This window comes from Alligator sinensis, unplaced genomic scaffold (genome assembly GCF_000455745.1).
Source record: "Alligator sinensis unplaced genomic scaffold, ASM45574v1 scaffold980_1, whole genome shotgun sequence".
NCBI lineage: Eukaryota > Metazoa > Chordata > Crocodylia > Alligatoridae > Alligator > Alligator sinensis.
Window position 1 is genome coordinate 675,864 of NW_005842722.1, and position 26,786 is coordinate 702,649.

The 26,786-nt window shown below is 40.3% G+C and overlaps 1 protein-coding gene across 4 annotated transcripts in view; it reads right to left on the reverse strand.

The window, feature by feature from the left end:
* SMG1 (SMG1, nonsense mediated mRNA decay associated PI3K related kinase) overlaps positions 1-23,487 on the reverse strand; it is an 82,718-nt gene extending 59,231 nt beyond the window's left edge. For 2 of the 4 annotated variants that reach the window (XM_025216285.1, XM_025216284.1), the window contains exons 1-9: positions 23,328-23,487; positions 18,369-18,524; positions 13,189-13,325; positions 7,799-7,857; positions 5,205-5,418; positions 3,072-3,197; positions 2,906-2,978; positions 1,822-1,919; positions 437-610 (exon numbers count right to left, since the gene is read on the reverse strand). In XM_025216285.1, the coding sequence (XP_025072070.1) occupies positions 437-610; positions 1,822-1,919; positions 2,906-2,978; positions 3,072-3,197; positions 5,205-5,418; positions 7,799-7,857; positions 13,189-13,325; positions 18,369-18,384 (897 nt within the window). In that variant the 5' untranslated portion in view covers positions 18,385-18,524; positions 23,328-23,487. Of the gene's footprint in view, positions 1-436; positions 611-1,821; positions 1,920-2,905; positions 2,979-3,071; positions 3,198-5,204; positions 5,419-7,798; positions 7,858-13,188; positions 13,326-18,368; positions 18,525-23,327 lie in introns of those variants that run through there. The other 2 variants (XM_025216287.1, XM_025216286.1) reach the window with 2 other exon arrangements.
* Positions 23,488-26,786: the final 3,299 nt, after the last annotated feature.

Here is a 26,786-nt window from a genome sequence, read left to right on the forward strand (position 1 = left end):
ATTTGTGCCAGAAAAGCCCCTTTTCAGTCAATGTTCAAGTGAATCAAAGATTGCCTTAGGCTTTAACCATGAAATTTGAGCACCCAAATTTTGTATGTGCAAGTAGTCTTGTATCTTGAATGTGCTGGCCTTGTTTAGACCAAATCCTTGTTTTATTGACAAATCCCAGCCACTTACAATATTGTTATACCACAAAAGTCAGAGTCATACTTTGTAATATTTAGACTGAGTTTAAACTATTCCTTAAAATACTCTAGTACCAAAAAAAATACACGGTATAAATTCCAATGCTAATGTTAGATTGTGTTCATAATTATTTCTATAGCAACATAGCTTGAATAAATAGGCACAACCACAGATGATAAAAACCAGGCACCTAGTCAGAAGAGACAAATCTTTCTCAGTAAGTAATGTGAAAAAGATACTGAAATCTTACATCAGTTACATATGCCTCAGTAATTGGTGGTCCTCTAATTGGGCTGAAGCGCTCCCCAATACTCCTCACCACAGTACTGAAAACCCGAAGAAGTGCAGCCAATTTTGGTAGTGATACAGAAGGAGGAGGAATATCTTCATCTACTGACTCCCCAGAAGCCACATGGCCGAGGTCCTAGGCATGGAAGTTTCAAATGTTATTATACGATAAGCAAAAGCAGCTTTCACATATATAACAAAATAGCTACCTAAAAACTGTGGTTTTACTATCCGTTAAAAGGCATCCCATCCCATTTCAGAACAAAAGAAAAAAGAAAAAAAAATACTACAGACTTCTGCTAACACAGCTGTAATGGTAAGGAGGTGACAACATTTTCTCTCTAACAGAGAGCACCTATGAAGCTCTGCTTTTACCAGGAAACTTTTTGGGGTAGAATAAGTTATACTGACATATAATGGTGTACAAATTACAATTCTTATTCATGCAGGTTATAACCATGCAACAGTCACCCTGTTAAATAGGGAACACATTTTCTTAAAATCACTATGACAATTCAAAATCCTCTCATCTGTCCCAACAGGAAACCACAAAGACAGGATTACAAAGGAGGGAAAATACTAAGGGGAAAAAAAACGAAACACATCCCTTATGTCTCACTGGGATTCATTTATAAAGAATGATTAACAGAGCTACCTGCAAATGTTTCAGACAACTGTTCCTACAGTTCCCATCTTTGTATTATGCTCCTCAAAAACAAGGGGGTAAAAGCTTGTCTGCAGTGAACTCGATGGGTGCCGACAGAGATGCAGCTCCCTGCTGTAACCCATGGAGCTTTGCAGAAAAAGAGCCATGAGTTACAGAGACCCCACTCCCCCTCACCATTCTCTGTTTGATCAAGGAGGATAGGGACACAATTGAGCTTCACTTTGGAGCCAAACCACGAGCGAGAGGCTGCCCGTCTCTCCCCTAGCCCCACCCCCAGCTCTGGTGTTGTCTTCAGGATGGGGGGGAAGAGGGCTGTATGGGGTTTGCCCAGCCTGCGCTAGAGGTGGGGTGAGTGGATTGGAGCCCCTCCAAGGTGGGAGGCTCCAATCCACCGGCCTCACCCTTCAGCACAGGCCGGGCAAACCCCAGATGAAAGTCCCTTCCCTCTCCTCCCTTCTCGAAGACAACTTCAGTGACACCAAGATTTCACACAAATCTAAGAAGCAAACGTGCAGTTTCCTTTTACGTTCTGCACTTTGAGCTCCCTCCCATCAACCTCACGTATTAATCTCCGCATGCTTTCCATGAACTTGAAAAAGGAAGTATTTCGAATAGTACCGTGTAACTATGACATACTCTATTTTATAAACTGCTAATGCTGCTATACAATAACTGTTTACCTCAGCATATGCTTCCATGTCCTCTAGAAACTGTCCCAACAGCGTGGTGGAAAAAGCAAGATCAGCTACCCAAAATGGCTCCAAGCTCTGTAGCCACCCTGAATAAAATTCAAGTCAAATGAAATAGAATGAGTTAAGTGTGGGCCAACCTTTTTAGTAGGCATGCCACAAATCAGCCCCACACCCTCCCTGAATGCCAATCCCATCACCTTCCCCCGACAAATGTGCTGCTCTGCTTTCAGCTCCCTACCTTATCTGTGGCTCAGCTGCCTGCCCCTTCCCCCATCTGCTGCTGCCACACCCCCCCACACACCCATGCTACTTGGGGCACATGTGCAGCAGGCTGGCCACCCCTATATTAGTACATTGACTTGGGTATTAACAAAGAAAGTAAATGATGTTCATGTTAGAATTTCAAATTAACATTTTTTGTTAATAATTATTGGCATTATAGCAATATTAGATGTCACATGTCAAGCACTGCATAAATATATTATAAAGAAGTATGTTTACATCTTGCTTGAAGAGGCTACAGGGGAGGAATTAAGAGAGTTTAAAGTTATTTGCCCAAAGTCCTTATGAAAGTCTGTGGCATGAGCCAGAAGATAAGCCTTTATCTTCTGATTTCCAATCCAGTGCTTTAACCATACATCTTTCTCTCCTTCTTTACACAATATTATTTTTGGTATTAATAAGGAGCTTATCCTTTTAGAAGTTAGTTTCTGAGAGTTGATAACTAATACATCCTTTTACTGGATTTTCTATTTTTTTTTTTAATAAAACAGAAAATGTTATGGATTAATCAAACCAGAAACATTTGCTTTTTGGTATCAATTCTCTAACTCCAAGTAAAGAAGAGCTGAGACTTTTATTAATTCATGACAATTAACTGAAGCTGTTCTCAATGACATACAAAACACCTTTGCTAGGGACTAAGGGAGGCCTGTACGGTTCTGTATGCCATGACAGTGAAACAAACACTTAGAAATAAATCCAAACAGTCCAAAGCATACAGTAAACCACTGTTAAATACTGATCACATATATTACATTTTGATCACACATATTTTTATGGCCAGACTTACCAGACACCTGTTGTGTCAAAGAAGGTTTCTGAGTATGATCTATATGCCACCCAACCAATATGTCAACCGTGTCCTTGAAAACAACAAAAATAGCAAATCAGTCTTCTTTAATTGTGTGAAACATTGATACAGCATATTAGAAGGTAAAAATCAGGCAAAGGCTTACCCTAAAATTGGTGCTGAAAATATGTGGGTAACATCTGGACACAAGAAGGATGCATTTAACACATATGCAAAGTAACTCTGGTGTATCCACATTTTCCAGAATAGACTGCAGGCTGGTCATTACAAGCTTAAAAACAATAGCATATTTAAAGGGCTAGTTATTTCAGTGTATTCCAAAACAGATTTTAAAAAGTCATGAGTTTTGTTAAACACACAGGCATAAGAAAGGCGTGCTGAAAAATGGATGACTGCTCACAATGATACTGCTGTAAACCTGTAGGTAATGGTTTGAATCGCAACAGTGTCAACAAATGCTACTTATCTTGTCTCCTAATGAAAAATGAGAATCCCTAGATGTGGCCCGTGGTGTGAAATGGTAAGTGGAGAATGATAAATTTAACTTATTAGGAACTGCAATGACTAATAAGGCAACCATTAGGGAGGAGTTGGCAGCTGCTAGGTGTTCCAATGAACTACTTAAAAACTTGAAGTGGAAGGAGTAGCACTCCTAACAAATGCCTACAATTCACATGGGCTAGAATATACGCTCAAGGCTCTCCAAAACGATTGAGGTTTAAAGCCTTGTCTTGACTTAGAAAAGTTTATACAAATGTTAAATATATTGTAACTCCCCAATGTTGAACCCAGGCTACAAGCATTTATGGTTTCTCCTATAGAGCGGCTTTGCCTTTCCCAAACACTAAGGACATGTCCTCAAAATATCTGATTGTTGTTAACATTCTTGTAAAAGGCTAGTTTGAATACTACATACCAAAAGTTTAGTGCAGTGATTCTCAATCTTTTCAGACTCAAGGCACTGCTCAGAAAATGTCAACTCCTAGCTTTAACCTGATTTTTCACTACAGAAAGATAATAGAGCAATTCTTCCATTACCAAAAGCTAAGAAAAAGCACAAGAGATCAGAGTGATTTTAACACTCTGGATTTCCACTTGAAAGTTCTGGGTTTATCTTGTGAATGATGTTTGCATACCTAGCAGTGCTAAAATGTCACAACACCCTGCAGCATCCCTGAAAAGACCTCAAGGTCAAGAACTGCTGCTCTACTGGTTTACTGTAGGCTGGGGCCTAGGGTAAACCACGGAAGTTTTCAACTCGGAGTGAGTAATGGGAAAAGAGGGTATTTCAGACTTGCAGCCAAGGAATTTACAAATAGATTAGCTGATTAATTTCAAATTTTGGTGGATATCTTGTCCATTATCAAGGCACCCTTGTAACTGGTTTACACTTTGAGTGCTCTGCTGGGAAAAAGACTAGACATTTCAAAATGCAAGCTTACATTTCTACATTTTATGATGCCAGACCTCAAAGTTCACAAGTCACTCAGAAATCACTACTTAATATTTTTTTTTTTTAAATGAACACTAATCTTTGCTCCTGTGCACATCTAAACTGCTTTTTTAAATCAAAGTTATCTTTCTTGCAGCTCTAGGAAAGTAATTCTGATCTCTAGTTCTCTAAAAAGAGGCACTTGTTTCTTACTTCCAAATCAGGTAGAGAGAATATTCCATTGAATACCAGAAAAAAATCTGGTATTCAATGGAACAGTTGTAAATATACCAATGTGACAGCCACACCAGAACAGAATGGAACATTTCAGATGTGGAAGTACTCACTGAGGCCAATGAGTTATCAAAAATAAGCTTCACTGATCACAAGTATTTTTAAATATTCAGAAAGCCTGCTCGATTCATCTCAGGGGAGTGACCTAAGTTTTTCCACAACTCCCTGGTTAGACAGAGGGATTTGAACCAGGGTTTCCCACATCCTAATCAAGTGCCGTACCCTACTGCCAAATGCTTTTGTTTGGTTTAGATACATTGCTGCTTTGGACCACATACTCCATTTTGGAGCTCTAAACTCCCTCCCGAAGGAAGTTCTACAAAAACTGAAAAATTCCCACAAAACCTCAATTCTGATAAAAATGAGCCCTTCTGGAGGAATATGCATCCAGTGAAAAATGCCCAACCAGCTCTAAAAATATATGCCTATTGGTCCAATATATTGTTTGATTACTCACATTAATCTCATCAGTGAAATGAGCAAATGTTAAGCCAAGTTAAGCACTATACTGAATAACAATACAATCACCATTTAAACTCTTCTCCTTCTTACCTGCATTACAGATGAAAAGGCTTTCTTTTCTCCCACAGTCTCTAGTGCTTTGTAGGTTGCACACAAATAAAGAAGTTTAACTTCATCTTTCGTGGATGGGGTAAATTTGCTAAAAATCCATTTAAAGATCTTCTCAGCCTCATAGCTCAAAGCAGCACAAAGAAGGCCAAGACAGCAAGCTCCTTCCTGTCTCAGTTCTTGAAGCAATTTGCTACTGTATTTATAACAAGAAGTAAATTTACACTTTCAGAGATGACCAGTTAGATCTTTTTAATAACAAATAAGAAGTAAAACAGAAAAGATCCTGAACACATTCAGTGTAAGTTTTGTGTGAGCAATTTGCTTCCAAAGCAGAAACCCATACATGTATGAAGCCTTTGTATTTCCTCCAGTAAACAGCTACAGCTGCCACTAGGTTTACATAGAAATTTGAAATGGGTTTTCACTAAACAGGTCCATATATATATAGAAATAAGTTTAGTTTGGGTCCCAGACAAACATAATGCCTTTCAGACAGATCAGTGAATATAAGTACAGGCACAAGCAAGAAATATTTCAGGGTCTAGTCATCTGAAACAATCCTACTACATGCCCCACATACGTCAGGCTTAATTGATTTCAGTTCTCATCTAGATGCCTTGCAAAGCAAGCTCGCTCTCATCTGTGGCTCCATCTCCTCAATGGGAGATCTGTTCTGGAAGTTGCTTTCTCTGACAAAAGCATGAGAGTTTACAGCTGGCCATTGTTTTAAATTTAGCTTTTCCTTGAATGTATGTTGCCTGTTGGGCCGGGGGGGGGGAGGGGGGGGGAGGAGCTTTGGAGAATAACGTATTTCAAATTATGTCCATAAATAGTATATATTTTACTTCATATAATAGTACACAGGTACCAAGCTTGTTTTCTGTAATCTGTACATTAATAAATGTAGATACTCAGGTGAACAAATCTTGGGTTTCTCCTATCTCACTCTTCGTTATTCACCCTTCTAAGGAATAATTATTGCTTTGAGGTGATAATGAAGTTCCAGTACTTTATGTGCAAATTTAAAAACTTAACAGAGTTCAGCTAATTAATTCTGACAGCTAAAAGCACAGTACAATAGAAGTGACTGATCCAGAAACTACTGTATAGAAGTTAAATGCGCTGCATCTAAAAGGTACAAAGTATTTTAATTCTTTACAAGCAGAGAATTTACTAGAGTGGATAAATCCACTTACTTCAGTACTTCCATTTACTTCAGTATTCTGCTTCTAACAGCAGTTAAGTATCCCAAAGGATGACCCATCATGGACAATGATTGAATAAATTAGTCTCAGAATTTTTTTAACCAACAATCAGCACATACTTGTTTCATAAACCCAGAAACCTTGAAGTTTTATATCCCTTGTAAGAACATATTTGAATACTACCTAATGCAAATATGGACTTCCCAACACTCACAACAAACAGATATTTCTTTCAAGTGCTACATAAATTCTTCAAATCAATAATCTATCATTTCAATTAATTCTTCAGATTTTAACAAGTAAAAATATACTTCCTTTCTGCGGTTCTGCTGTCTTTCTTTGTGACAGAGGTAAAATGTGAATCAGGGTGTCTACAGAAACTGTGCAAAGAACTACTATATAAAGTTGTGGGGCAAAAAGTTGAAAAACTGCAAGGTAGAGACGGATAAAACAGGAAAGTTTGCAATCTTGTTAGAAGCCAACTAAACCTCTGTTGTTTTGATTTTGTGGAATATGTTCACGTGGTCTGCTGGAAGATCTCACATTTGAAACATGATGTTAACTGAAGGCTTATTTAAAACACCCGCTGTGAATAGGGTCATGGGTGACTTTTACTAGATGTTAGTCAGTCCAATATACATGGAGAAATTAGGAATGATGGAAGTGAATTGCTATATGAAAATACCTTTGACAGATGGGACAGATTAGAAGTAGTACTATCAATATGCAAGATATACCATGTTGGTAAGCCCCCAAAGCAACACTTTGTTGTGATGACCACCACAAAAAAAAAAAAGAAAAGAAAAGAAAAAGTGAGGCTACTTCTAGTTGCCAATGGATATTCATGCTAAAACTTATTTTAACTAACGCTTCCTACACTGCACATGAAAAAAGTATGTCAATGACTGCTGTTTAGTCAAAGGGGCACAACTGGAATACAGAAGTCTTGTCTTTGCATGAAAATCTGTATTATTGTTAACAAAATACCAAGATAACCATTTTTTTTTCCTTCTGACAGACACCCAAGGCATCTGTCACTTTCATACTTTAGCAATACAGTGGGATTTTTTGATAGGCCTCACTGAGATTTGACATTCAACTGCCTGAAGCATTTTTTTTTAATCCAACCTTATTACAATATTATCATGCCAATGAAATGCTACCAAATAGAAAAATTTTTTAAAGTAGATCTTGTTAATTCTTATAATCAGAGGTAGAAAAAAAACTTACTTTTTTAATGATTTTAAAGCGAGACAGAACATTTAACACACACTACCAGGAAATGGTTGTTTGGGAAGTAGTTCACTTTGAAAAACTGAAGTTGACAGTGTCTCAGGGACTAAATTTTTCTATCTTATTTCAACTTACCTTTCATTAAGCACATCATGTATGGCAGTCAGGATATTATCCAGTTGTTTAACTAGAACCTATAAGTTAAAGAATATATATTTAATACTGTCACGATTGTCAATACAATCCCAACTACACTTGCATTAAAATACTGTTAGCACCTACATTTGCTAACAGGATGCTACGCTGCTTTTGCTGGCCACTATAGAGAGGCACAAACTATATTTGGCAGCTATACAATATCGTGCTACATGATTGTGCTTCATACTAGGCAAGCATATTAGCAAACTGCTATGAAGCACTGTGCTAAACAGTTCGCACTCATTGTCTTCCATCATTTTCTCCAACATTGTCTTCTACAGCACACACATTACTGTACTAAGCATAAGAGATAATCAGTAAAACAATTCATTGATTAGTTAAAAACGCTCAGGTAAATAAATAAATACATTTCCTTAGATGGCCCTAACTTTAAAATGGATTAAGCAATATCTTTTTCTGTAAGAAAAGGCTATTTATAAGCCTACTGAATTTAAAAGCTGGGAGCATATGTATGAAAGCAGTCTGGTTCACCTGCTGGCCCTTGCAGACTGGCTCTGCCCCTTGAGCAGCTCCTCAGCTAGTCCTTGAAATAACTCAGCCCTCCCTTAAATTACACAAAAGCAAACAAATAGAAAACAAAACGAAACCCTTCTTCTCCTCTCAGGCCCTGGACGAGGAACCCTTTGGCTCTGGCTCTCTGCCCAGCAGACTGGATTCTTCTGGCAGAAGGAAGCTGAACTCACCATTTGCTTTCCCCTCTCCTGCTTACTCTCATGGGAGCTTTCCATAGCTCCTAGCAGGACACACTCTGGACCCACATGCACTGCAGCTGGGCTCTCAAGGAGGCTGCCTACTCCATCGTAAAGGGACAGACCGCCCCATTACACATCTTCCCCCTGCCACTTCCCCAAGAGTGGAGTCTGCAACCCATTCTTCCATATCTAATCCCCACTCCATCCCACAAGAAGTCCACAATGGCACATGCAGTTTCTGACTGGTGGCAGTTGTCAAAAGAGTAGGGTTGTAATGCCAGGTACCTCTGCATCAGTCTGGCATTGGCTTTTTGCATTACATTTAACCTTGTTAAGGGGGCATAATCTGTAACCAGAAAAAAGGGGAACCCAAAGAGATAATATCAGAGGGTCTCAACCCCCACTTTATGGCAAGACACTCCTCTTACTGTGCATTTTTGTTCTTGGGGAAGGAGCTTTCTACTCATATACGAGATTGGGTGTTCTCCATCCTCAAAGTTTAGAGACAGAACAGTCCCAAGGCTTCACTTCAAGGCTGCTGTTTATAGAACAAACCTCCAACTAAAACCCAGATTGCACAGCACTGAAATAATGCATAGTATTCATTTTATCTCTCAAAAGGCATCTGAACATGCTGAACCACACCACTTCCCTGGGTGCTGGCTTGCACAGCTTCTCTCTTAGTGGAGCTGTAACTGCCAAGAACAGTGGAATACAGTACCAGTAATAGCTTGCCAATCCCAAGACTGACTTTAGTTGCCTTTTCGTCTTAGGTACAGGGGATCCTACCAAGGCCTTCACTTTGTCAATGGAGGGACTAATTCCTCATTTCCTAATCCATACCCCAAATACTTGGTTTTCCTATAGATAAGCCCAAATTTTGCAGGATCTGCTGAAAGGCCAAACCTGCTATAGATGTTCCTTCCACATACCAATAAAACAGGAATCATCCATATTGACCACAACATGTTTTCAGCGTGACACACCACCAAACATTTTTGATACAAACAAAGATGCAAACAAAAGTGCTCTAACTAGAATACTGTTAGATATTATCTAGCAAAAATACCCTCCTGGCAGGTTTTTAAAAAAAGAATACAAATTAGAAGTGCACTGATACATCGGCCCAATATCGGATGGCACCGATATGAAGAAAAATTACTATATTGGAAATCGGCCTGATGTGGCCAATAATTTGGCTGATAAATGCCTGTGTGCATGCGCAGCCGCAGCACAGCACACAGGCAGAAAGAAGCAGAGCCTGGCAGCATACAGCTGGTAACTCTGTTGTGGTAAAAGGGGAGAGGGGAGGGAATAGGGCTGGGGTAGGCACTGTGCTGTGGCTCATCAGAGGGGCATGGGGGGGCCGCCGCGGCATGCTGCTCATCCAGGAGGGATGTACCAGGAGTGCCCCTGGATCTGTGCAGGGCGGGCCAGGAAGGCTGCAGCTGTGGGCTGGGGGCCACGCTGTGCTCGAGGTGGGTGGCAGCAGTGCTGGGAGGGGGTGGCTATGGCCAAATTTGGGGTGGCTGCAGCCCCCCAGTGCAGATCTGGAGGCACCCCCCCACCCCTCCTGGACAAGCGGTGGGAGCCGCCCCCCTCCACGCCCCCTAGACGAGCCACGGCTCCGTCCAGCACCTGCTCCACCCCAGCAGGGCAGCACCTACCCCAGCCCCACTCCCTCCCTCACCGCATGAGCCTTGATCTTTGCACCCTCAAGCCCCTTCCCTCCCCCACCCCCTTTTACCACAGACTTACCAGCTGCATGCAGCCGTATTGGAAATTGGATTATATCGGCAGATATGCTCCTTAAAAATCAGTTATCAGTATCAGTCACCAAAATCTCTATTGGTGCACCCCTAATACAGACTCGCTTTTTCTTTTTTCTTTTTTTTGAGACTCAGTGATTACCTTCCAACATGCTTTTGGGCCATTAAAAAAAAAAAAAAAAAAATCTTACATTCTGACAAATACCATTCCCTTTCATAAAATGACCAGAGTTACTGTGATCCGTTCCCTCAAAATACCACATAGTCATCCTCAAATTGCTTAGACAGATTCTGCCTCTAGGAAGAAGTAAAAAGTATTTTCCCTTTAAAATATTAATGGTTTGACACTGTGGAGAGGGACTGAAAGGACTCTCATGAGCCAGTTACAAGAAGAAAGAGTTTCTTGATGCTAGACACGTAGGATTGTGACTGGTAACAAAGCGTAGACCACAAGAACTGGCGCAAGGACGCATCAGAATGGCACTGCCAGGATGTTGTGAGAAATACTGCACTCAAGTATATTCTCAAAGTTTCATGCTAATGTAAACTTTGCATGACATGACAGAAGAAACTTGGGTTGGGTTGAAGCGAGAGACGGAAGACACTGACTTTATTCTATTATGCCTCCGTCCTTGTTATAGGACAGTTTGTTATCCGAATTTTCTCATTAGGAAATTACACATGGAAACAGAATACGTCACAACTTTCTCAGGATTTTAAGGCAGCACAGCTTTTAGAAAAAACGTACAGGAGTACAGGAGAACTCTTTAACTAATATCCAATGGGAGCTTGAACCAATATTCTGTGTATGAAGACCTTATGAGATCCTCGTCTTTCTAGAACTATTAAGCCTTAGCTCCAAAATCTGACAGTGCTGCTAGCAAACTACATAGCTACTGTTCTTAATTTCCATTCCATGCTCCTCAAATTGGTATACTGGTGAAGTGTTAACCTCTCACACATCTAGAAAAAACGTACACATTATTCAAAAGGTTAATGACATGAAGTGTCCATAAGATAGCCCAGAAAAGCTCAGCAAACTAAACTTACACCTGAAGTTCAGAGGACTAACAAGATAAAACATGATTTATTTTGCAAGAAAAATATTTAACAACGGTATCTACAAAACTTTTGATTTCTGCTTAAGTGCGACTGATTTAGGCCTTATCTGCATGGGGAAAAGTTGTGGGGCTAATTTGTGACATCCTTACTAAAGAGGGTGTCCCACATTACTATTTTGGTTTTAACTTTAAAAGGGAGATATTTATGAGACTGCTTCTGGTGCTGTTTTTGAGCATTGATTACTATGGAGACCGAGGACTGCAAAATATCCTGTTTATATGCTTTCCCTCTCAAAGGTTCAATCTCTCACCAATAAGTAAATATTTACAAGTTTGCTGAGTCTCACACATGAGGTCAAATGCTGTACCTTTATAAACTGCAAAGTGAAACTGTAGAGTTATTATTGTGTCTACCAGTTAGTCAGTGGAAGCAAAACATTTGCTGCTTCCGGCACAACATTCATGAAGCCCAAACCAGAACTGTTTTTACCAGTGGTCATTCTGATGAATCCAGGCTACACTCTACAGAAAACATTATTTCTGTTGTGACAAACAGTATTCCTGTGTTGTCTCTATCAGAGCTCAGGTTTTTTTCCCCAGATTAAAACACTGGTTGTACTGACAGAGCTCTGACTTCCCACATGCAAACTGGAAATCTGCCTGTTCTGGCCGCTGACCTAAATAACCACAAACATGACCTTAACTTGGGCTACTGCTGGGACATCATCCATGTAACAACTGCAGGAGAGGTACTGAAATACTATTAGTCTACAGCCAGGGTTAAGAGTAAAGTTAGTCAGCTGCAGACAGAATCAAATATACCTTGCTATACCCTTCTTTCCTAATTGGACAAAGTTACTAAAGACATTGCAGCAAAATAACTTTCCATCTAGAACTTTCTTATGACCTCACCCCGTATATCTGGCTTTCAGCCTGGTTTGTAGCAGAGACTGCACAAGTCGTTAACTATCTATTTCCAGTGATGGATAGGTTCATGAAGTACAAATGATATTACAAAACTAGTGATAAGATTGTTAACTTGTCCGTGAGCCATGGAAGTGGGAAAGGGAAGGTCCTTCTGTGGTTACACCTTTCCTCTAAAAAATAATAAGAGGCGGATGTTGAGGAAATGCCCATCTTTTGAAAAAAAAAAAATCCACTGCACAGATTTCACATGACTCTAGCTCACGATCCTTGTGCATGACATCTTGGAAGCTTGAAGGAGACAACAATGTTTGTGTCAAGCTGGTTCACAAATTCAGTCAAGGAAGGTGCTTCTGGATCCCCGCATGGTGCTCTTTATAGGCAGTACTCCCCACATCTACAGTTCAGCTTTTTCTAGTCAACTTGACAGACCTGGTCCATGCTATGGCTATGCAGTCCGTATAGATTAAAGATACAGTTGAAAATATAGCCAATTTGAGCAACAGGACAGTTTAAATTCAAGTAAAAACTGCACTTAAGTATACCTAGAAGATATTTCTGGGAGCAGTCAAGAGAAAAAGTAAATTGTCTACTGCACAATCAATATCACATTTATATCCAGAGTTTGGGCATTCAGTGATTCTGCTTTGAGGCAAATGTCTTAAGTAAATCAAACAATAAATCATTTCCTAAATGCCACAAAAACCATGACCTAGAAATAATTCCCATAAGAAGCATCGACTAGGAAATTTTGCCTACCCACAATTTCAATAGTCAAACCTTTTCAAAAAGAACAGATTAAAAAAAACAAATACATAGGCACACATTTCAGCATCAAGAGACAACATAACATCACTAACCAGTTTGTTTTCTGGTTGCTGAATGAATTCTTTCAATTGCTTTACAGTAGCCAGTCTTCGGTCTCTGTCGTCTTCCCGAGTAATCCTCCGAAGAAGATTTGACAGTCGAGACTCGTCAGAATAAGACAACGATCGCTCTGAAAAATAAGTTTATTATCTACATATGCATTTTTGGTTTCATAAAGAAAACTAATTTCAAATGCATAGTTACATTTAAAAGCACAGCTTTTTCTTGGGGGAAAAACACAACCAATTTTTATTTCAAAATTAACCCATAACTCAAAACAATCTAAATAGGAAAATGGGTTAAACTAACTGAAAGTTTCTTCTCTTCCAGTGGATCCTATAATGGATCTTCCACATTCTCGTTGCGTTGAAGCTGAACATTGGATTAAAGCATTAGATTAAACCTGCCATTGAACAGCCTGCCAATTTAACTCCCAAGGCTGAAATAAACTTAATTGTATGTATACTGGGTTAACAACAGAAACAAAAGTTAACTGTTCTGATTTGTAAATGGAAGATCCTTCTGCAGGGACAGGAAAACAGAGTTCTTCAACTTAAAATACCTTTACTATAAAACATCTTCACTTTGGATACAGATGCTAGATGTTAAGGGAGAGTCTATCTACTAAATTAAAGAAGTTTTCAGTAAGGATGTGCGAAACTGGCCCTATTCGATTCGGCCCGAATCAGGGACAGTGATTCAATTCGTTGATTGTCCCCAATTCGATTCAGCCGAATCCGAGTCTAAAGATTCGATGCTGATTCAGAGAATCAGCGATTTGGACATAGACACAGCTTTAAATGTATTTTCTACATACCTCGAGGTACCAGGTGCAGCTTGTGAACGCTGCAATGCTGGGGCAGATGAAGTGTCCCACAGGAGCGCAGGGGCCCCCCCCACGCTCAGTGGTAAGCCTGGAAGTAGACCAGAACTACTTCCAGTCCACTTCTAGGTCTGTCAGGGAGCACGCTGGGGAGCCCCCCCGTGCCCCTCTGGCTCGGCCGCAGGGTGACCCTGGGTGCCTCCCCAGACCCAAGAGGCACAGTTGCCGAGCGGGGGGGTGAGGGGTAAGGCCCTCAGCACATTCCCCAGCGGACCTGGAGGTGGATCGGAACTGCTTCTGGTCCACTTCCAGGTCTGCTGCTGAGCGCACTGGGGAGCCCCCCATGCTCCTGTGGGATGCTCCACCCCCCCGCCATCACAGCATTCACGAGCCGCCTGGTACCTTGAGGTATGTAGAAAAAACATTTAAAGCTGTGTCTATGTCTGAATCGCCAAATCTTTTCGAATCTCTCTGAATCAATTCAGAGGGTTCCAATTCAATTCAGGAGGTTAAAAGGTTTCCTGATTCGATTCAGATTCGCCCACCGAATCAAGCCGAACCAAGTCAGCGACCAAAGCTTCACACAGTCCTAGTTTTCAGGTATCTAAAACCTATCTATTCTGCAATACACTAAGATGCAAAGAGCTTACCAATCAAATTTTAGCAGCTGGTTTGGAATGCAATGATTAACTGTTTTAGTAATTAAGAACAATAACAAGTTTGTAATCTATAAAATAGAGTTCACCCCAGTTCTTTTTCTGATCTTTTTTGTTTTGTCTAATTAGGATACAACTTTTTGGACAGAAGCTATTACTTATGCATACATACAGCATAAAACCTCAGCAAAAATTCTGTTTTTAAAGACCCTAAATAAAATGGTTGATTTACACGCTAAGTACAGACAGTCAAATAGCCCAAGGCTGAATGGATTCAGTCTTTGCAGGTTGGTCTAAGCTGCATAGATTGAGCCAATAAGCAAGTGAACAGACATTCACTTTTGATTCCAGAAATGCAGCCATATGCCTGCAGTAGCCCAGGCCAGAAGTTTGGGGGTACTAAAGCACACCTCTTTGCTTGCCTGAAGCAGGCAGCTTGGTCCAAAGCTACCCACTCACCCTCTGAGGGGTGGGTTGTTGCAGAGGAGGTGGAAAGCAACCTGGGATGTTGGGGGACTGTGGGTTAGCTTTAATCTGGAGGAGATCTGGAACAGAAGTTCAATAAACTGATTTAACCTAAATCAGTTAAGTCTGATTCTACATCCATTCAGGTGTATCTTAAACTGGCTTCAGCCATTTTGAAAGTGGTTTATACGCACTGAACTTTTGTTGCATTACAAATTTGAACCTGTTTCCAATCGCTTATACCCATTTATGTGTAACATCTGTCCCTAGCCTTAAGATCTGAACTCATAACTACCCTACCAGTATCTAAAATAGGTCACATATTTCTTTTTGGATAAGAAGGATTTGCACAGTGTTTGACTGACAGTGCCAAAAAGACAGTGGAATTATGAAATATTGAGTCACTTTGGAAATAAACCCTCTTGGGTCTCTTTATGCAGAAGTGGAATAGGGGAGGTGAGTTTGCAGCAAGACTTCCACAAGTCACATTATAACATGAATTTTCAGCATATGCCTTCACTATTGCATTAAAACAACAATGGATAACCAAATTGCTAATCTACCAAATAATTGGGAGTCTGCTTATCCAAGTGTCTTGACACCTGCATTTTAAGAAAGTGTTTATCTCGTTAATATGAGGATATGATTAGTAGAAATGTGCTCTCCAAGAAGATCCATCTTCATCCAGCTCATCTTAGTGAAAACCTTGCATTTGTAAAATCTTATTAAGTGGTTCTGATTGATATTAATATAGTATTTGAGCCTTACTAGTATGCTAAACCTTCATTTTTATTTTGAACTGAAAATTTTGTAAATTATGTTCCCCAAGTATCTTATTGGTATCTTCCAACAACCAGAAAAGACACCAATAAGATACTCTTGGAATATCCCATAAGAATACCACCAATAAGAAGTCCTCCTAGATTTTAGTAAAATCTTGATAGGGCAACTCCTATAAGGGCAAGTTCTTCCTGGATGGAAGAACCAGATTATTTTCCAGAGAGCTGTTTGCTGCAAAAGCAAAACTTAGTTCCCTTTTTAGCTCAGCACAAAAAGAAGACCGCTCGCCCTCCCCTTCTGATCTCCGGCACGGTCCCGATTCTGAAGAAAAACTAAGACTGTGAACAAGAGATGCCTTAGTCAGAGTCATGTGGATACTGCTTCATATTTTCTTCTAATGGATTCAGAGTCAAAGAACAATGGAGATCACTTTGTTTTGACTGGTTACAGAATGGCCATTTCCTCCAAAAAGACTACCTCTCCTGTTTTGCTCCAATTTCTCCAATATTGCAGGGGTCTAACATGCATTCTGTTCCTGACCAGGATGGCCTCACAAAACATTAATTAAGCAAAATGCACAAAGATTTGTAGTTATGTCTTCCTTTGAAGCTGCACAGGATTTTCCTTTTCTCTTGGTTATTTACAAACCATGCTCTTAAGAAGTGGGAAAGACCACATATTCTGTGAGGAACATTGAAGGAACCTAGGTCACAGCAGGAGATATTACAGACAGAAAATATGAAGTCTCTGAGTCACTAAGATGGGTGGGCAATTATTTGGGCTGTTGGGCAATTATTTGGGCTTAAGGAACTGTGGTAAGTGGTTATGGACTAGGTTGGGCTGCGTGGTGGGGCAGGACCTCCATGAGGACCTGCCTGAGACTCTTGCGGGCAGGGCATGGGCGTGCTTGGCCAGGCAGATGGCATGAGGTTGCAGGCAGGTGGGGCGTGGCTTCTGGGAACAGGATAGGTGGGTGGAGCCGGGATCACAAGGAGACGACAGCATGGGGCCAGGGCCTGGAGCAGAGCCGTGATCCGTTCGCTGCCCAGAGAACCAGCACCTGCCATCCCACCCCATTCATCAGCCAAGCATGGCCTGCTCACAGGGGTCTCAGGCCAGTCTCCATGAAGAACCTGGCTGCCTAGATGCTCTGTCCAGTGCCCCCCGTGGTGGATACAGGGCAGATGGGCTGGCATGTTTGGACAGTGGGGCAAAGTTTGACGGTGGCAGAGACACTGGGAAGTTGAGTCCAGCCACCATACTGCCCCTGTCCTGTCACACACACACACACACACACACACCACAGCACCAGCCACATGTACCACGGGCCAGGTGAGACTGAGAAACCCACTGCAGGTCAAACAGAGTCCCTTGGCGGGCCAGATCTGACCTGTGGGCCATATTTTGCCCACCCCTACACTAAGAACTAGAAACCCTTGCTATAGAGTTGACCACTCAGATCTGCGAAACTCCATTTTACCCTCTAGCTGTTGAGCTGAGCTAGCAGCTGCACTCTGAAGGTTGCCTGCCAATGCTCCATACATCATTAAGCTCCAAAGATAGGAAACTGGAGCACAGGTGCATTGCATGGACTCATAGGAAATGCAGCAAAAAAAAATATCAATTCTATGGTCATCTCTGGAGGAAAGAAGAGAATAAATATAAAACTGTGCTCCACGGCATGGCAATTTTCTGTGGTACCTGGCTTGAACCGTAGCAGGTCACAAGTGAGCCTCTAAGAAATTATGTTTCTGAAATTCACATCAAATGAAATGGTTAGAAGCCAAAATGGGCACTAAGGAATGCAAATATTTTAAGATAGTCTACATCTGAAAATTAATTTTTGCTTAAGACAGCAACTGCACTTAAATTTATATTCTACTTCTGTATAGCTCCACTTACTCTTTCAAATCTAATTTCAGATTAAACAGGCACAGTTCTTTTTCCGAGATCTCTTTATCTGTCCAATTCCAAAAGTTCTACTTTCCACCACAGTTCTTTTAAAAATGAATTTAAAAAAACAAAACCACCTTTATCATGATTAAAGGACTTCTGTTCTTTTATTTCTGACCAGAAAAGTCCTTTAAATAGGTTTGAGAATAGTTTAGACCGCCCTTTTCCACTGTAGGTACACCTCGTCCTTCTTGCCTTTTGAAGTAAATTAAGGAATAGCTATTCCAAAGTAACTTCACGTACAGGCCTGTCCGCAGTAATAGTACCAGCATAGTATTAGTAATCAAAATAGTTGTTTCTAAAAGAGGATGTTTTCCACTTGCAGCCAACACATATTTAAAGATTTGCAGTTCAATTGTAACAACCAATACATATTGCTTACTCATAAAAAAGGGGGGGAAAAGAGGAAAAAAGAAAACCCTTTTATCTTTTACTCACTAAACATGACAGAGATTGCTGAAAATTAATGGGTATTTTTGAAAAACAACTTTCTTACCCTGTGATTTCCTCATGTCTTTTGTGGCTAAAGCACGATTCCCATGCTGAACACTGGTAAAATCAGGATTGGTCACATTGTTAACTCTCAGCTCTTGCCCCAACGACTTCCGACCATAAGTATTTTCCCCAGATCCTCCATTGACATTGTAGCCACCTGTTGAAACATTGATTTGAAAATCAAAATATGCTGATGCCTATTTATCATTTTGCCGTATCTATGTTAGGAAGTCTTTTAGTTTTGTTCTTAATTATTAAATTTATCATCTTTGAATTATTTTAATCATGTACTTGTCTTTATGTTAAATGGTGACTTGCAATAGCTCATGTTAAAATCAGAAGAATACTACGCTATGGTATTTTTTTAAACTGACCGATTGCAAAATCCCTATTTTAAAAAAATGCAATAAAAGGAAAAAATAGTGTTGCTTTTTAAAAAAGGATGAAAAGACCCTAGTTCTCAATTTATATACAGAGGGGTCCTTTGAGTTGGCTGGAAAGTAAAAATACCTAGGCCCATCTACAGACTCTGCATGTGTCTTCCTTACCTGTCCACTTTGTTTCAATTCTACTGCTGCTACAAACACCAGCCTACAGAGCATACAAAATGGCAGAGATTATCAAACGAAGAAAATCTACAGTCTCTGTTTTAGCAAACGTAGATGTTATTTGTAATGACAGATGGCAAAACATTCAAATGAAGTGCAATTTAAAAATAGAATGGGTCCCTTTGAACATATGTCCAATCAATATCCTCAGAAGTCAATTATGGTCATTTTAAGGAATACTTACATAAACACATTAAACATCTGATGCACATCCTAAAAATTAACTAGGTGCTTCACTGACAGCAGGCCAGTCTACCCAGAAGAAATACTAGCCTCTTTTAGAAGACATAATGGTCCCAATTTGCTGCAAATACTTTTCTTAGTAGTGAACTGCCTCCGGGAGTTCAAAACATCTCAGGATGACAGCCACATACAAAACCATCCTCAAAGAACCAAGCTCCCCAAGAATTCACATAGTGAGAAGCCCAATCTTTCTGTTTTGTCATATCTATTACAGCAGTTTGTGGTGTTGGAGCTTCTTCTGCCCCTTTTCTTACAGGGCTGCCAAACGTTTTACTGGTTGTGCATGATTCTTTGTGCAACTTGCAAGAACTCAATTTTGAGGTTTAAACAAGGAGAGAAAGTTTCAAGCCATGCAGGCAGCCTTTTAAAAGCATCTTTCCTACCTGACCCACCAGAATCATGCAGGAAAGAACAGGATTTGGGTCAAGGCATCTAGAGGATTGATGAGGCTTTCCTCCAGCAACATAACTCACGTGACCCCATCTCTTACAGACTATAAAGATATTGGAGAAAAAGAAATCTGAGTATTGTTCAGACTATCTTTTAGCAGCTACATTAGTTGCTTTGTAAAAGGGATTAGTCTGCAAGACTATAGAATTTAGGAAGCTTCAACTACTGAAGTCCAAATGATAAACAGGGTAACATGGAGCTGTAGTGATCCCAAAAAGCTATTGTAACAGCTTCTTCTTTGGACAATGCAGGAAATTATGAAATTTCCATAGGACTCTACAATGGTCCAACTAAGAGCCCACTAAAGCTATTTTGCTGTAGTGGTGCAAATCACTCCTTAAAAGAAAATTACTTCTAACTGTGATATCTTGAGGTCAAAAGATCACATACCACTGCAAAAATTCAAGACTAATATCACTGAGGGTGTCAGCTAATCATGCACTCAAATCACACTCATCCCACAAACTTTCACCTTCTACAACAAAATCCACATTGCCATATTTCATAATTAAGTGTAAAATAACAACCTCAAGCAACCCCATAATCAAATGTAGTTACCTAACTACAGGAAGAAAAAAAGGAGATGTAGCACCCTCTCCTTGAAGGAACTTCAACCATTAACTGTGTCTTAACATGCAGGATAATTTGTCTTGAAATAGCCTAGATAACCTTCATGTCGTATCTGTTGCTACAGGAGTAAAAATTTTTCCTTGGCAGTGTTGAAGTACTCCACCAAGTGTCCAATGACTACTACTGGGCCAAGACTGAATGTGAGTGTAGAGAAAACACAGGTCCCTTCTGGTCCTTCTATTCTGTGATTGTAAGATCATCAAGTCTGGTCCTCTGCCATGGGCAGGAGGAAGCTGCACTCAAACAAGCTCAATGAGGTGCTTGTCCAGACTCCTCTTGGCGATTGCACCACCTCTGCTGGAAGTATGTTCCAGATTCTAGATACCCTTACGGAAAAGGAGTTTTTCCTTACGTCCAGCCTAAATTTTTCCTCAACTACCTTGTGCCCATTGGACCTCATCCTCTCGAGGTGCGTCTTTCTGAAGAGTTACTCCCCTACGTCTTGGTGTTCGCCCCTGACATACTCGCAAGAGTCTATCAAGTCACCTCTCAGTCTTCTCTTGTTCAGACTGAACAAACCCAGTTCCTGGAGTCTCACCTCATAAGACCTGTCCTCCAGGCCCCTAATCATACGGGTGGCCCTTCTCTGTACCCTTTCGAGCTTATCCACACCCTTCCTGAAGTGTGGTGCCCTGAACCGAACGCAGCACTCCAGCTGTGACCTCACCAACGCTGAATAGAGAGGGAGAAGCACCCTCCGTGGATCCATTGGCAACGCATTGGCCGATACACGCCAGAGCTCTATTTGCCCTGCTGGCAACTTCACCGCACTGTTGGCTCCGGTTCATCCTCTGGTCGATTGTCACCCCCAGATTCCTTTCAGATGCAGTGTCAGCCCGTGGACCACCACTCATCACATAGTTATGATGAGGGTTCTTCATACCCAGATGAAGGACCCAGCACTTGTCCCTACAGAACCTCATCTGACTGTGTTCACACTCCATCTGTGAAAATTATCTACACAGCCTCCTGGCCATTAGTTTAGGTTATAAATGAAGCAGTGTGTCAAACAGGTTAAATATCTGCATTTATCTACAGCACACATATCTATCACCTGTACCCAGACCTTTAAAGAAAAGTACAGATTTCTTTCCGAGACTATAAACACTGGTGCAGCAATCAGAGCAAAGAACAGAAAGCTATGCAGAAATGCAGACTTCCTCTCACTGGAAAAGTTAAAACTCAGTTAGTGAATCAGATTTGAATGTGGAGCTGCAGATCCCTTACATCTAAATGAAAAGAAAGATTAACCAGGCCAGCTACTTGAAATTTTACTTGGTCATTTCCACCCTACAGAATTTCATAAAGAAGGTCCTAGAACTGACACTTTCAAACCTAGAAAAAAAATCCAATTTAATTTTTCCTATTCCACCCCTGGAACCAGATGTCTTGTTCTGAAACGCAACAGGTATGAATACGCCAGCTTTCTGGAAATGATTTCTATTTTGTTAGTTTCTAGTATCAAAACTAAGCACTGGCAACTCAAAATGTTTACTGTAACTTAACAAATGCATCCCAGGTAGATTTATCTACAACAGAAAAAGAGGCCAAGTTCTCAAAATGAAATATTTTGACCTAGACAGTCTGGTGAATAGTACAAACCTAACCCAGCTGTTTTAAGAAGAATATACTGTTCAGTATCTCACACTTGCTAGTAATTACAGGTATGACAATTAACTAAGAATGCCTGGAGTAAAGAGTATCATCATCTCTTTTTTGATTAAAACAGGTTGAAAATGAAGATAGTCTGATCAAAATAAATGAGTTGAAACGGCTGATCTAACAGAATTCAAACACAGCTGACCAATCATGCTTCTCTCCTGAAAGGAAAATAAATCCTATAAATTCCAGCAGCTATGAACAACTAAGAGCACCGAGCAAACTTTAAAGGTGTATTTCCCAAAACAGTAACTTCCTGGATGTATGAACCTTAATATTTGAACATACTCCAGGTATTATATTAATAATACCTAGCACTCTTTTGGGTGCTCAAAAATGCCATAATTCTAGCATTTAATACTGAAGGACTAATTAATAGAAAAAAAAGTTGGGTTTTTTTAAGGTAATGCAATCCTTGTCTAAATAATTTTGGAATCTTAAACAACTACTGATTTCACACCATGTTCCTTCCTGCTAACCATATCTATTGATTGAAAAGATACATCAGTTGGGGTATTTTTATCCTATTCGTACCTTTGAAAGGAAAACAAATTGCAAGTGGTTTTTTATAAGCTTCAGAATCAAATAAGTGTTTTTATGAATGCTTGACATTTTTCACTTTTAAGCCAGATCTAAAGGAAGTTAACTTTCTCAAAGACAGTGATTTTGCAAGATAAATTTCCACCGCCCTTTACATGTCTATTCTTATCAACACTACTTTAAATATTCAGAATCTAGAAGTTACTCCATCAGACAATAGTTGGAAGCTTGAATTAAACCAGGCCACTTCAAAAGAGCAACATATTCCCCTTCCCCCAAACCAAATAACTTTACAAACGACCTTCACAATACTCCTGTGGGATATATATGTATTAGAACTAATTTATAAAGTTAGACTGAAGCAGACAGAAGAGAAATGATTTACTCAACGCTATATACGGAGGCAAAGTATAGGCTAGTTCAAAGTCAACTGATACAAATACAATCATTTATTTACCAGATCAGGTCAGATCACAGATCCATCTACTCCAGTAGCCTACCTCCAACAGCAACCAACATTAGGGTTTTTTTTAAGGAAGGTTTTGTATTCCAAAGTAAGCCATTCTGGAATAATGGAAAATTTCTTTCTATTCTCTGTCCGCTGATTATTAGGTTTGATCTCCCCCCTCCCCAAAAAAGGAACTCTGGATGAAAATCTCTCATAATCCCTACTAAATTTTTGGACTCCATGATATACTGTGGCAATGAACTGTACAAATATTGCTTTTTATTAAAACAATAACAAACTTTCAGTACTTTTAATTTTGTTGCCTTTCATTGTCCTTGGAAGTCCCCTTTTTACTTTATATATAACAGAGCAATCCATATACCTTTTTCTTCATTCTGTATGTCAGTGTGGACTCTGATATCATCGTGTCTTTGTCGAGACACCACAGCTGAATTTGAGGGTTGTAATCCATAGGAGGCAGAACTGCCCCGGTCTCTGGATGCAGAATATTTTAAATTGTCTTGGTCAGTAGATGCACTGTCAGTTCTATAAAAAGAAAAATATTTTTTATATAGTATACTAAGAGTGGGATTCACATTTATGAATGCATTTATGAATATATTTAAAAACCAATCCCAACATTTTATATATCCAAGCTGCTTTTAGATAAAGCAATTTAAGCTCATGCCTTGAACAAAAACTGAATTAACTGTAACAGAACACCAAGGACGTGTGTCTCAATGTGTCAGTGCTCTCTTATATGCATTGTCTGGTTAAGTGCTTGGATTTGGATGGACACTTTGACTGCGCAGAACATTGATGTTTTGATCAAGTTAACTCTTGGAAACAAAGAATGGATGCTCTAAAAAGGAAAAAGTGTGAGGGGATGTTATTTTGTATCCATGCATTATTGCTCGAGAACAAACCCTAAGCAGTTCACCCTGAACGAATTTACTACTTCTCCAAAACAACTCCTGTCTGCCAGTAAATAGATCTTTTGAGCTGAGATTTAAGAGAATTTGACTGAACATAAGAGAAAAAAAAATAAAACGTAAGCATAGAATCAGGAAATGTATGATCTACTTCTCACGAGAACTGAAACACTAAAAATGAGACAAGTAACATAAATATCAACACTTGCGTAGCATGCCACAAGAATACGGCAACAAATGCAAGGTAACTTCCAATGTACAGGTGTCACCAGCAGTCAAAGGTTCTAATATAGACTGTTAGTAATTATGATGTTTTTACAACATCATAATAGAAATGTAAGAAACAAAGCTTTCCTGTGAGGGAAAAAGCTACAAAGTTGTATCCTTTCAAAGGTCAGGAAGTTAAGATTTTTTTTCCATGAAATCCCTTTCTAATATTATGTTTATGCGATAATGTCTAGGTATTGGAGATTTACTTTATATCCCAGGGTAATTAAGTGCAAAATAGGAAAAATGAGCAAGAGGGCAACAGTGATAAGGTACTTCTATTTTCTTCTCTGGATGCATATTAATTTGACTAATTTTAATAAATTACATTTTTTAAACTTCTGAAGACTTCTGTTCATCTAACTCTAGTACCTTATGTTAATTAAAACAGACTTTTAAATGCATCCTTATAAAGAACATTGGAGGTTGTATTTTCTTGGCTTTAACATATCTAAGCAAAATGAAAACACTGACATTAAAAAATAACTAAAATTCACACTGATTAAAGTACCGACCATGGGTAACTGTTCATCAAGTCCTAAAGGTCTCTCCTCATTGCTATGAGCTTTGGAAGGCCCAGACATTTTACAACAACAAGTGATTACACCTATTTTCTGCTAAAAGAAAATTATCCCTCACCACTTCCCACTTAAACATCAAGGATAAATGCACAGCCCCCCTCAAAATGCGCTCCCCCCACCAACAAACAAACAAACAAGGACAAAACCCCCCTGCCACTATTAACCCTTGGTTGAGTCCTTCATAAAAAAGGAAGAAAAAAGTTACTACGGTAAAAGCCAACAAGTAAATTCAAGAGTCAAATACACTCCATAGGCAAGAAGGTAAAAACAGAACAAAACTAAGTCTATAAATAAATTGAAGAGGGAACTTAATCATCTCTTAACACATACTTGATCTCAAAGATCAGCTTCCTCATCCGTAAAACAGAAAAAATAATCCTATAAGGAGTAGCAAAATGCATTAGCAAAATGCAAAATTGCCTATTTAAGGCAAATGAGAAATTAAGAGATCACAACAATCTTTTCCTTCACCCTATTCTTGAGTGAACTACAAAAGAACTCCCATTTACTGGGTTGGACCATAGGTCCATCTTGCCCAGTATCTTGTGTGTCACAGGGCCACAGCAAACAAGATTGTACTCCACCTTGATCCCACAAGCCATTGGGGACCAGAGATTGCAGCTCCTGCACGGGGCCATTGCCACAAGCATGTATCTGGTGCAGTTCACAGACACCCCCGACACCTGTCCCTTCTGTGAGCAGAGGGAGACCCCGGCGCGCACATACCTGGAGTGCACTGGCTGCAGCCCCTGCACCCACCGCCTCCTCCAGAACCTCTGGCTGAGGTTCTGGCTGCGCTATTCCCCTCGCCTGTTTATTTATGGACTCTACGTCCATGGCCCTCCAAGTCCCAGCATGTCTTGGTCAACCTCCTCCTGGCCCTAGCCAACCCAGCAATATACCTCATCAGGAAGTAGACTCTGGTTGGAAAGATGCCCAGGGACTGCAGGGCCCCTTTCCTTTCCTTAGTGCAATCTCATCTCCTGGCAGAGTATCACTGGACAGTGTCCACTGGCTCCTTGAACTTGTCTGAGGGCCAGTAGGTGCTGTCTGGTGTGCTCCGCTTGGTGTCCCCCCATGGCACACTAGTTATTAACCTTTGACCGTCCCTCCTCTCCCTGTTATGTCTTTAGTTGTCCCCAGAAATCAGTTGCTACCTTCCCAGTAGTCTCCATGTTTAAGGGAGGCTAATAGTTTACTTGGCAGGCACTGCCCCATGATTTTTTAAGGCAACAAATAGATGTGAATCACAGTGGCAGAGAGCAGATACTGAAAGGGAGAGTGAACTGGGTATGACCCGGGTTTCCCCCTCCCTCCTCCCACCACTGTTCCTCACTCTCGTGCAGCCTCCAGCATTTAAGGTCCAGGAAGTTCTGATTCAAAGGCCGTCTCCCTCACTCCCATGCTCAATAGCTACTGCTGCCCCTTTCCTCCACAAATCTGTCCAGTCCCTTCTGGCTAAACTGTCAGCTTCCACAACCTCGGGTGGCAATAATTTCCACACACTGATTACCTGCTGTGTGAAAACACTTCCTTTTGTTAATTTTAAACTCACCACCTATTTGTATCTTTTTATGATTCCTAGTTCTTGCACTGTTACCATTCTCCATACCTTCCCTAGCTCTTCTATATCCTATGGGGTACAGTATTCAAGGTGCGGACACACCATGGATTTATAAAAGGACATGATGATACTTTGTATTGTTTCATTTCCTTCTTAATAAAATTCCTAACAGACCAACTGCAGATGTTTCCTCAGCCTGATGAAGGGTATTTGTACCCGAAAGCTTGAAATGAAGAATTTTTCCAACTACCTGAGTTGGTCTAATAAAAGATATTGGATTTACCCAAAAAACCTTGTCTGCCAGTGTCCTCAGACCCACATGGCTACAAGCTATACCCCTGTAACATTTTGTTTGCCTTTTTGATGGCTGCTGAGCACTGAGCTGACATTCTAGCCATGAACGGTCCACAATGACTCCCAGACCTCTTTCCTGTGTGTAGTAACATCTAATGTGGAGCCCATCATAATGTACATATAGTTTGGGTTATTTTTGCCCA